Here is a 12754-nt window from a genome sequence, read left to right as displayed (position 1 = left end):
AGATGAAGAAAATGAGAAAAATTACAAACATATGGAGAGTAAACAGCATGAGTCAATGAAGAAATCAGAGGAAATAAACAAAACAAAACAAAAAACTGAGACAAATGAAAATGGAAACACAACATTCCAAAATCTATGGGACCAGCAAAAAGAGTTCTAAGATGGAAGTTCATGGAGATACAGGCCCTATCTCAAGAAACAGGAAGAGCTCAAACAACCTAACTTTACACCTAAAGGAACTAGAAAGAGAATAAACAAATCTCAAAGTTGGTAGAAAGCATGAAATAATGGCAATAAATGAAAAAAAAAAAACCTAAAAAATGGAAAAAAATCAGTGAAAGTAAGACCAGGTTCTTAGAAAATAAAAACAAATTGATATACCATTAGCCAGACTTATCATGGAGGGATAAAAAGAAAAGACAAAGGACCCAACTAAATAAAATCAGAAAATAAAGAAGTTACAACAGATGTCTACAGAAATACAGAGAATTATAAGAGACTATTATACACACTGATATGCCAACAAATTGGACAATCTAAAAGAATAAATTTCTAGAAACATAGTCTTTTAAGACTGAAATAAAAAATCTGAATAGACTGATTATTAATAAGAAGATTGAATCAGTAATACAAAGATTCCCCACAAACAAAAGTCCAGGACCAGTTGGCTTCACTGGTAAATCTACCAAACATTCAAAGAAGATTTAATAGATATCCTTTTTATACTATTCCATAAAATTGAAGAGATGGGAATGATTCCAAACTCATTTTACAAAGCCAGTATTACTCTAATACCAAAACCAGAGAAAGACACCTCAAAGAAAGAATATTACAGGCCACTATTCCCAATGAACATAGTTTCAAAAATCCATAGAACAAAATATTAGCAAATCAAAATCAATAATAAATAAAGGGTTGGTTATACACCACACTCCAGTGGGATTGATTCCAGAAATGCAAGGATAGTTCAACATCTACAAATCAATTAACTTGATACACAACATTAAAATAATGAAAGATGAAAATTATATCCTCATACTAATAGATGTAGAAAAAGCACCCAACAAAATTCAACATCTGTTTTGGATAAAAACTCATTGAAGTGGGTTTAGAAGGAACGTACCTCAATATAATAAAGGCAATATATGACAAAACCACAACTAACATCATACTCAACTGTGAATAGCTGAAAGGATCAGAAATAAGACAAGTCCACTATTGCAGCTTTTATTTAAATAGCATTGGAAGTCCTAACCATGATAATAAGGCAAGAAAAAGAAATAAAAAGCATAAAACTGTTACTATTCTAGGTGACATCATACTATATACATAAATAGAAAACCCTAAACACTCACCAAATAGCTGTTAGAACTAAAATTACAGCATAAAAATTAATATACAGAAATCTGTTGCATTTCTATATACTAATAAACTATCAAAAAGAAAAATTAATTCCATTTATAACTGTATCAAACAGAATAAAATACCTAGGAATAAATTTAACCAAGGAAATAAAAGACATGTATATTGAAAACTACAGGATATTAATGAAAGAAATTGAAGAAACAAAAGATATTCTGTGCTCATGGATTGGAAGAATCAATATTGTTAAATTGTCCGTACTACCCCAACCACTCTGCAAATTAAGTGCCATCCCTATCTAAATTCCAATGGCAATTTTCATAGAACTAGAATAAGTAATCTTAAATTTGTGATGGAACCACAAAAGACCCTAACTATTCAAATCAATCTTGAGAAGAAAAAACAAAGTTTAAAGCATCACCTTCCCTGATTTCAAACTGTATTACAAGTACATAGTAATCACAACAATATGGTACTGATGTAAAATAGACACATAAATCAATGGAACAGAATAGGAAACCAGTAATTAAACCCACACCTATATGGTCAATCTATGACAAAGAGGCAGGAATATACAGGTTCTTCAATAAATGGTTTTGGGAAAACTTGACCTTGTCTTATACCATGTACAAAAATTAATTCAAAATGGATTAAAGACTTGAATATAAGCCATGAAGAAAACTCCTAGAAGATAATATAGGCAGTAAACTCATTGTCATTGGTCTTAGGGGTATATTTTTGGATCCAACTCCATAGGAAAGGATAACAAAAGTAAAAATAAATGGCACTGTATCAAACTCAAAAACTTTTGCACAGCAAAGGAAACCATCAACAAAACAAAATGGCAACCTACTAAATGGGAGAAGATATTTGCAAGTTATATATCTAATAAGGAGTTAATATCCAAAATATATAAAGAACTTATGCAACTCAGGGACAAACAAGGAAACAATTTGATTTAAAAAATAGGACCTGAATAGACATTTTTCCAAAGACATACAAATAGCCAACAGGCACATGAAAAGACACTCAACATCAGTAATTATCAGGGAAATCCAAATCAAAACCACAATGAGATATCACTTTACATATGTCAGAATGACTTATAAAAAAGACAGGAAAATGGCTACTATAAAAGTGTTGGCAAGGATGTGGAGAAAAGGGTACTTTTGTACACTGTTCATGGGAATATAAATTGGTGCATCCACTATGGAAAACAGTATGGAGGTTCCTAAAAAACTTAAAAATAGAATTGTATAATCCAGCAGTTTTGCTTCTGGGTATTAATCCAAAGAAAACAAAAATAGCTAATTTGAAAAGATATATGTCTCTTTACTCATTACAGCATTATTTACTATAGCCAGGATATGGAAACAACTTAAGTGTACATTGATTGGATGGATGGATAAAAAGATGTGCTACATGTATACAATGGGCTGTTATTCAGCCATAAAAAAGAATAAAATCTTGCTATTTGCCAACAACCTGGATGAACCTTGAGGACTTTATTCTAAGTGAAATAAGTCAGGCGGAGAAAAACTAACACCATATGATTTCATTTTAAAAACAAACAAAACCAGATTCATAGATACAGAGAACAGACTGCTGGTTGCCAGAGTGAAGAGGATCAAAATGTACAAACTTTCAGTTATAATATAATTAAGTCACAGGGATGTAATGTACAGCATGGGGAGCATAGTCAATAATTTTATGTTAACTTAGTATGATGACAGAAGGCAACTAGACTCATTGTAGTGATAATTTCATAATGTATAGAAATGTCAAATTGCTATGTACACTGTGAAACTAATATAAGATTGTATGTTAGTTATACTTCAACAACAACAACAAAAAAAAAAAACCCTGGACTTGTAGTGGGGAATCTAAGAGGGGAGGAAAATTGAACCACTCGTTTTATTTATGAAAGCACTAATAAGAAAAACTTCTTTTGCTTATAGTAGTTCAACTTGCTGAAAATATAAATCACAGCTGAGTTTGTATATAAAGCACTAAGAATTATTGCAGTTCATGTGTATTTATTGCACGCCTGTTATGTCTAATGTTCTGTTCTTATGTTGTGGATATGCAAAGATGATTTCTGCTTTCATTGAGCTTAAAGTTTAGGCTAAAAGACAATAACAGTCTTTGTATGTGGTCTAAGCTGAAAAAAAAATAAAATTGCAGCCCGTCAGATGTAAATGCGCAAACATAAACAAAAAGGCTGCAGAGATAACCAGTCAGTACTACTCTCCAAAAAGCCAGGCCCAGTGGTCACTGAGCTCTGTGCCTCACTACTGGTGGGCACATGTGGTCAGTCACATACTCTTTCAGTCCAACGCCATGTCTTGTATCCTACTTAGAAAAACCACTGGGAGGTGACTGAGAAACAAATTTATTGTGATTATTTTTAATTTCCATCCACAGAAAACATCTGATAAGACTGGTAGAATATATAAAGAGTTCTCACAGCTCAGTAGTAAAGCAAACGGCCTAGTAATTTTAAAAATGGGTAAGAAATTTTTACCAAAGTAAATTTAAAGATGGTAAATAAGTATGTACATGAAAGGGTGTTCATCATTAGTCATTAGGAAAATGCAAATTAAAATTACAATTAGATAACACAATAATTTTTAACTGACAATAATAAGTATTAATGAGGATGCAGAACAGCTAGAACTCTCATAGATGGTGGGATTGCAAAATGGTGCAGTCACTTCTAAAAAGTTTGGCTTTTTAAAAATAATAATAAAGTTATACACTTACCATACAACCTAGTAGGACAACAGTACTACTCCTAGGTATTTACCCAAGAGAAATGAAAATATATATCCATACAAAATCCTGTATGTGAATGTCTATAGCCGATTTATTCATAATTGCCCCAAACTGGAAACCATCCAAATGTTCCCTAACAGGCAAACAGATGAACAAGTTATGGTATTTCCATAAAATGGAGTTACTCTGCAGTGAAAAGGAACTACTGACAACTACATACATCAGCATGAATGAATCTCAGATGCATTAGCTAACTGAAAGAAGCTATACTCAGAAGGCTGTGTACTGTGTGACTCCATGTATAACATTCTAGGAAAGGAAAATTGTTATGACAGAAAGCAGATAAATGGTCATTACATGTGAGAGAAGGGAATTGATTACAAAGGAGATGAGGGAACTTTTGAGGATGAAAACTTTTGATGTGCTTTGTTGGTAGTTAATTGACTATATGTGTTTCTCAAACTTTATAAATTCACCTAAAATTGGGTGATTTTACTATATGTAAATTGTACTCAATAAACCAGACTCCTAAAAATTTCCATATTTGGAAGTAATTTATTGTCAGTATTCTCAGGTCTGCAGCTAAATGGGCATGCAATAGATCCCTGAGATGAGTGATTTCTTTTGGTAGTCAGTTTTTGCTCCAGAAGCCTATGCCTTTTCTCATGCATTTGACAGACTATAATGGCTCTCTTCTACCCATTACATTAAAAATGAGTCCGTTTCTCACCCAGTCCATCCTTATCACCCTTCTGCCATCTAAACTCATTCCTCTGTTCCCCCTATACCTCAGTAAACCGCTCTTTCAGTGTTATTTCAGACCTGTATCTCACTTTTTTTTTTGGCTAAATATCTTTTTCTACCACAGATAGCACAGCTCCTTTAATTTATCCATCAGCCAACCTGATCACTTCATAACTTCGCTCCTTACAGATGGATTTTTGGTTTTGCAGTGGATGGTCTTGAATCCATCCATGGTTCAAGTCAGAGGCTTTCCCATCCTGTGCCAGCAGTGTGGCCCGGTGCCCCTTGCCCATCTCCCACCCCTAGCCTAGCAGCTGCCAACCAGCACTCCAGCTTGCCAGGGGCAATAATGGCAATAAAGGAGAGGAGAAGAAGTTGTAACCCTGAGTCTATGTATTAAGAGACTGTATTTTGGAGCCCCCAAATACTCTTGGTCACATAGGCACTGGTCTTGTCTCCCTAGAGATTTAATTCCATTCACCCTTGGATATGTTCCTGAAGAAACATTTGCACAGTAATATGTGCTGCACCACTTAAAATTGTTAATTGGAGATTGAATTACTTGTCAGCTTTTAAAAATGTAGTCCTCTCAGGTCAGGGAGGAAGGTGTTAGCAGCATGAGTAGATGAGCTATTGCATTTTTTCCTTTCCCATCCTCTTGTCTCTCCCCCTCCCTTTTCCTCTCTCATCCTTCTTCTTTTGTCCCTATTTTACCACTTTTCCCTTGCTCCCACTTACTCTTTCTCCTCTCCATCTCTCTTCCTGCCTCAGCCAAACCTTTATCAATAACCTGACAGATCCCAGAGTAACTTTAATATCTAGAATCATGGATGAAGTCCAGTGATGGCAGTTGCTCAGGAATTTACAAAACCCCTCTTCAAATCCTCTTGAGAATGGAAGCATCCTAATGAGAAGGAGCGCTGCAGTAAGGACCCAGCTTGCGTAAGCTTAATTCTCAGATGCAGGAAGAATTTTGTACTTCCTGCCTCTTTACATAGAAGATTGCCCTGACCCACCTAGGGTTCTTTAAGAGTGGATACAGGGGAGAGAGCAGTGGTAGACTTCATTTTTAGTCTGTCAATGGGCATCATTATTTTTCACATCTTAAGCACATGATTGCAAATACTTGCCATTAAGTCTGAAAGTTCCTCAACATATTGTGCATATCAGGACAAAAGCAATTTTTAAAAAATTGAGCCAAGTTGCTCCTATGAAAGTTTGAAAGCTCAGTGCCTCTGCTGACAAACACCCTGACATGTAAATACTGCACTCCTTCAGTATTACATCGTGATTTCATTTGCACAAAACTTCAGTGCTCTGCCACTTCAGTCAAATGTTGGGAGCACAGGAGAAAGGAAGGATGTGTTTATCTTGATCTCCAAAAAGGGATTTAAGGGAGTGAGCAGGCGATATATTAGACTGTTTTCATTGCCTGTCAGCTATGGTAAACCTGAGCTGTTTGCAGTGTCTCTAGATAAGCAGCCAGAGCAGCAGAGGCCTTAGTGTGTATGTATGACCGCATTCATTTGTAGTTCTGATGTATCTCAATGTTTCCAAAGGCAGTGTAGCATTTGGGGCGGAACCTCTAACAATTGTGTCTCTGCTAATCACTGGCTGTTATGCGGTGCCCTTAATTCTCAGGTCTGTCAGCCCCAATGAATGAATTGCTGGCCGAGGCTTAAGTTTATACTGTGAGTGGATGAAGATTCTCTTTCCTCTCAGACTCAGTTCTACCAGCATGGACACTCTTTGGATGCTGCCTGTTTTTCATTATTTCATGGTACTGCTTCTCCCCTTAGACCTGGAGAGCTGCAAGGTGGGACCTCAGGAGAGTCACCTCTGTTTGAATGGTTCCTGTGCTTAAGTGGTTATTGATGCTTGTTGGGCAGATAAATTAAGTTTGTATTATGCTGTAGAAAATGTGAGAGGAATAATTTGGGGAATGAAACATGGCAAGCAACTTATGAAAAAAAGTAATAAATGAAGCTCACCTTCTTCATGAAAATATGATGATAATTGTTTACTTCAGATTTTTCTATTGGAGCTTGGTAGGGCAACATATGGAGGAATAAAATAGTGATTCTGTCCGTGTGGGCTCCTTTCTTTGTCTTCCTCGGTGCTGGTTGGATTTGTGTAACTGTTCCGGCGTGACCATTTTCGAGTTCGGCAGATTGGGGTTTGTCCTAGCCTGGATTCTGCTTCTTTAGTTGGAGCTTTTGTTCTAAAGTATTCTAAAATCATTAAAACCACTTGAGTCAGCAACGACCCCTATAAATCAGGAGCTATTGTGTGCGCCCTTATTTTACTGGTGCATGCTACAAACGCACGGTCATCGAAGATGAACTGGAGGGTACTGCTTTCTCTTCACTGGCTGTTAAGTGGCTATGAGTGTTAGCATTTGTTTGTGGTTAGTGAAGCAGGTTTCATTTCTGTGTCCTTCCCCTCCCCACCCCTGACCTCTTAAAATAAGGCTGGCTGGTCAGAGAGAATCGTTTGGATACTCTTGTTAGTCTTTCCTATACTTTTATCTTTTTAATTCCTACACTGAACGAATCTTCTCACATGACAAACTTTCTTGAGCCCAGAAGTGATGTTCTTGGTTGTGGTAAGCCCCGGTTAAGTTTCTTTCTGAATCCAGAAGAGAAGAGGCTGCTGCCTTTTCAGAACAGTGCCAGTGCATCAGAACCTGAGCTCCCACTTGGAAAGGGGAGACATGCTAAGTTATTAAATTCTTGCTTCCAAGTTTGTCTCCCATCCATCTGTAAGAAGACGAGGCAGAATGGGAAGGTGGCAGAGACAGGCAGATGTGCTCTTCTTGTTTGAAAGGAGGGGCAGGGACATGAGAAGAAGGTATATTTGATCAGCTAAGCAGCTCTTGGTCTGCTTTGGTCCCTTTGCTGGTGGGTCATCAGTCCACTACTAATTCTGGAGAGATATGAGTCTAAGTGGTTGGATATTAGCAAGCACTAGAGACAGTGTTCACAGGAAAGAAAATAATGTTTCTCAGTAGGAAACGGTCCAGCTCTCCCTTTCAGGCAAGCAAGTTTTTGGCACTGACATAGATTGTGAATATTGGATATTCAGGGTCAGCACAGTATCTCCTTTTTATTTCTTTTTCCCCTTTTCAATTTTATTTTAATAATTAAAAATAGTGCTGATCACACTGAATGACTTCTGGCAGAGAGGCAGTCTGTCCCAGAAGGACCAGTTGTGGGCCATCAGGTTTATGACATCCATAAAACCGGAGCCAGATCAGAGCTTCGCCTCCCTGAGTGACAGGGTTTCTGCTTCCACCAGGGTCCCCCATCAATTCGCTGCTTTGGATATTTGTTTTGGTTTGGCTTTTTTTTGTTCTGTTTTATTTTCTGATACATGCGCGCATGTGCATGTGTGCACACATTTAAAGATATAAATGAAACAGGTATGTAATGCCCTCTGCCTGTTAGAAAGACTAAAGCCATAAAAATAACAAACGGCGTGTATTTGCTAGAATGTCAAAGTTATGAGTTTATTTTGTAATGATGTGCTCTTGCCTTCATGAGGTAAACTGGCCGTGGCGGAGGTGTTATTAGTAATATGGACTCAGTGGAGCAGAAAGCCGAGTGACCGAGAGATCAGTGTATCAGTCAGAGAGAGGGCAAATGGAAAGAGACAGCAGGAGAATGAGAAAGGAGCCGCAGTGCCTGGGCTGAGATTAAAGACAGACTGAGAGGAGGATGGGAGTGCAGTGGTCAGAGGCGGCCAGCCTTCCCTGGTCCTGGGGTGCCATCAGACGAGCTGCCGGCATGTTGCTCAGCTCAGGCTTGTTTTCTGCACTTCCTCATCATGAAAGCTGCAATCTGAGAGCAGTGTTGCTTTCCATACGCTGTTCCAAAGAATCTCATCCGCCCTTCCTAGCTGAAGTTAAACAGAACCAAGGCCAGCTGTGGATCACACTGAGGTGATTACTTTGGTCACCAACTTCTCAGCCTTTGGAGGGTCTTAATGTAGGGGCTGACCCAGCACACAGGGGAACCTCTCAAAGTGCCTAACAAGAAGGGGCAAAATGGGAATATACAGGTAGAATGTGCTGGTTTTTCATTTATTAGGTTCTCCCCAGAGACTGGAAATGAATAAAAGGGAAGAAGAAATTGGGTGGTGTGGTTATTTTCTAAAGGAGGAGGAGAGAGGGAAAAGGTAAAATACAGTAAGCACTCTACAACTGTTTAGAGCTCTCCAGGGCTACTCTAGATGACTGGCAATTACTACACACTCAGCAGTTTGCAATAGTCAGTGATCGGGCTGCCTGGTTTCCATCTGCTAGGTCAGAAAACCTCCCTCCCTCAAAGAAATTATTAACCAGTCTTCAAGAGAAAAAGGAACCCTACAATTTCCCAGTTCAGGACTATTTTTTTTTTTCCTTTTTTCTTTAAATGAAACTGTGGTTTCCAACTGCAGGTACCCGTCAACCTCACAAGGGTTAAACTCCAGGGGGAGCCTGAGGATTGAGGCCCTGACTTCTCTGGAACCTTGGGAGGGGAGGACTGTGGAGGAGAGGCGGGCTTGGGTATCAATCACTGCCCTGCACCCAGCACACAAAGGGCTATAGACTCAAGGGTGCGTGTCTGTATCTTGACTTGCTTCAAGATTTTGCCAGCCTTGGGGCTTGTGTGTGGGGAACAGCTTTAAAAATCAAATACAAGGGGAAAAGGAATCCTTTAAAAATTAAAAAGAGAAACCCAAACCTCCCAGCATTTCTTTAACTGAGATTTGTCACTGAAGATTGTCAAAAGACGGCACATGACCTCTTTTGTGTATGTGCACAGTCACTCTGCCCAGCCTGCAGATGATGAGGTGGCCACTGGGTCAGGGTCCTGGCCTCACCCCCCATGGGGGTTTCAGCTCAGAGTTGAGGTATGCTGCACATACCCGTGGCATCCAGGAGAGAGGGGGAAAGGCTTGCTGGTTTTTAAATTGCAACAGAATATATGATTGTTTAAAAGCCTTTTGTTTTCTAAGTTTTCTTTTTAGGATGAAGGTCCAGATAGTCCCTTTGAACAAGTCACAAAATCTGGAATCTCAGTTCTGTGAAGAAAAGACCCATTTTACTGAGAATTACAAAAGAGACTTTGCCTTTATTTCTATCAAGACAAATGTCTTTTCTCTTGCTTGTTTCTCTAGGTCCTCGGGCGGGAAGTGTATACCTCCAACAACCAACTCGGTGGCATCCAGATCATGCACAACAATGGGGTCACCCACAGCACTGTCTGCGATGACTTTGAGGGGGTTTTCACTGTCCTGCACTGGCTATCTTACATGCCTAAGGTGAGGCCTTCCTTCCCAGCTGACAAAGCCTGCAGGACCGGCCCTTCCACCACGGCTCACATCTCTACTTGAGCGCTCCTTATAGTGTAGGGATCTTTTGTGAAATAGTCCTCTGAAAGCTGCTGATTTTTTTCCCTTAGAGCCATCTTTTGCCTTCCACCTTCAAAATGCCCTCCAGTTGAACTGGCCAGGCCCCCCTCTCGCGGCTCCTCTCCACAGAAGCCTTGTGGCCTGTTTGGCCTCGGTCTCAGCGTATGGAGGCTTTCTCCTTGCTGTGGGTTTCCCTTTTGTGACAATTACCCTCCCTCTGGGGGTTTTCAGTGGGCACACTGAAATCAAGACTCAGAACCACTTTGTGCCAGGCTGCTATGTGAGACTTGAGACCTGTACATATTCCTCGGGGCTTGGCACGTAGTTGGCATGCTTCTAGCTGATGAGTGGGGCTCATGGATGACATCCATAGGCGAGCCCCCCTGCCTCTAATGACTGCTGCCGAGTTGGAGTGTGGAGCTGTTGTGTACTGATTGCTGTGCCTTTTCTTTCTCCATCTCCTTATAGAGCGTAAACAGCTCAGTTCCCATCCTGAACTCCAAGGATCCTATAGACAGAATCATCGAGTTTGTTCCCACAAAGGCCCCATATGATCCTCGGTGGATGCTGGCAGGCCGTCCTCACCCAAGTACGTATATGTTTAAGGGTACAGTGATGCCCTGGCCCTCAAGCTTTCAGGTTTTTCTTTGTGCTTTTGTTTTTCCAGTTACTAACCAATTTCTACACAATAGTGTGTGACAAAACAGTTACTAATTACCAGTGAGAAAAATCTGAAAAATGCTTTCTGAAGAAAAAAGTAGAAAATTCGTCAAGAACAGATGAGAATTAATGAGATATTTACAAATCAACCATCGAGTCATGAGCAGTATAGTCACTAATATGCTTCTTCTTTTTATTCTGCTATTAAAACACTTATTATGTAATGGGTTCAAACACTTTAAAACAGCTAAATATAAGCCATACAACCATAGAACAATAGGACCAAACCATTTAGTTTCTATAAACAGAGTGATCAGATCAGTTTTAGGAAAGGTCGTTGAGACCCCTCAGTGTAGAGTGTGACTACACGTTTCTCAGCAAGCTACTGCTGGGCACCCTCCCTGCACATGCCGTTCTTGTCTTAGATGTTGGTAATAGCAGTACTCGGTTTAGTTATTAATGTAAGATCAGTTATTCATGAAGAGACTGTCCAGAACTTTTAATTTTACAAATATATGGAACAGAATAAGCCCTTCCTTCATGTTTATCTAATACAGCCCTCTGTCTTGGGGCTGATTTTATCTAACTTTAAAAACAGAAACAAAGGCAACTCTATATAAAGCAAATGTACATTTTTGTTTCTCAGTCCATTTGGCTGTTTTCACAAACCATGTTTACTAGGCAGTTCTTTTGTGAAACTCCAAATCCCCCTGCTACATTTTGAACCTGCTTTTTCAGGTTGAGAAAGTGTGTTCTTTTTTGCATGTTTATTGCAACTATTTCAAAGAACGGCTATATGTTAAAGTAGATTGAATTGCAGAAGATAATTAAGTTTGAGTCATTGTGATTTTGTTGAAAGAGAAAGAGGTCTTCGTAAGGAAGACTTAATAAAACCTTTGTAGTCACCCACTCTCAGCCAGGTGGGACGATAATGTACTTTTACATACATTATCTTATTTGGGCATACTACCTCTCAGAGATACAGAGAGCATCATCTTACAAGCTCAGAGAAGTTAAATGATTTGTGCAAGGTCACACAGCTATCACTTAAGAGCTAGGGCTTAATCTGAAGCCTAATTATAGATAGTGTGGGAAAATCACAGGGGGAAGGTTGATTTTAATTTAAAATTTTACCTGTTGTCTTCAATGCCTTTTCTTATTAATCTTAATGAAACTAAATGGCTTCCCTTACATAGCCAGAAAAATCACCATAGTAATCTTCTCCTATCTCTCATCTTTATACCATGGTAAGAACTATGAGCCTGAGATAAAATCTGAGACTTTACTGGGAAAGTTCAGAACAAGATTCAGTGAGTGTTCTCCTAGGAATTATGGGGAGCCGTTTTAGCTGGTTTCTAAGTTCTACATTTGAACTGAATATGACCTGCTCTTTGAGGGCAGTAAAGGCCCCCTACAATACCCATAACCCTCAGTCAACATATACAGCAGGAAGGTTTTTAAAGAATAAAATATTCCTATTTTGAAATAAATTCTAAGTCTTTGTTCAAATACAGTTCACAAAATAACCCAAGCATATGAAGTTAAAATTATAATATCCTAATGCATTCAGAAATTTGGCTTAGAACCTTGAAAAATTGAGCTCTTTCATGGGGTGAACAGACGAGTGCACTGTTGTGTGTGTGTGTGTGTGTGTGTGTGTGTGTGTGTGTGTGTGTGTGTGTTTAGGTATGCATTATCTTGGCCATTATTAATGAGATCTACCAAATAAAATGGAATTTGTGATAAACTAAGTTTTCTGGTTTTTGGATAATATTTTTTTCATCGACTCCCTAGTAATTCATCCTGCTGTCTCTGTGCA

At 38.9% G+C, this 12754-nt stretch overlaps 1 protein-coding gene across 8 annotated transcripts in view; it reads left to right on the top strand.

Annotated features, from left to right (window-relative positions):
* The window catches only part of ACACA (acetyl-CoA carboxylase alpha), a 328759-nt gene that overhangs the window by 276441 nt on the left and 39564 nt on the right, over positions 1-12754 (top strand). For all 8 annotated transcript variants that reach the window (XM_066363215.1, XM_066363212.1, XM_066363211.1 and 5 more), the window contains 2 exons: positions 10042-10185; positions 10744-10864. In XM_066363215.1, the coding sequence (XP_066219312.1) occupies positions 10042-10185; positions 10744-10864 (265 nt within the window). The remainder of the gene's footprint in view (positions 1-10041; positions 10186-10743; positions 10865-12754) is intronic.

The sequence above is a fragment of the Saccopteryx leptura genome, chromosome 2, assembly GCF_036850995.1.
Source record: "Saccopteryx leptura isolate mSacLep1 chromosome 2, mSacLep1_pri_phased_curated, whole genome shotgun sequence".
NCBI classification, from domain to species: Eukaryota; Metazoa; Chordata; class Mammalia; order Chiroptera; family Emballonuridae; genus Saccopteryx; species Saccopteryx leptura.
The sequence above is the reverse complement of the archived record's forward strand: the minus strand, read 5'-3'. Positions and strand labels throughout refer to the sequence as shown.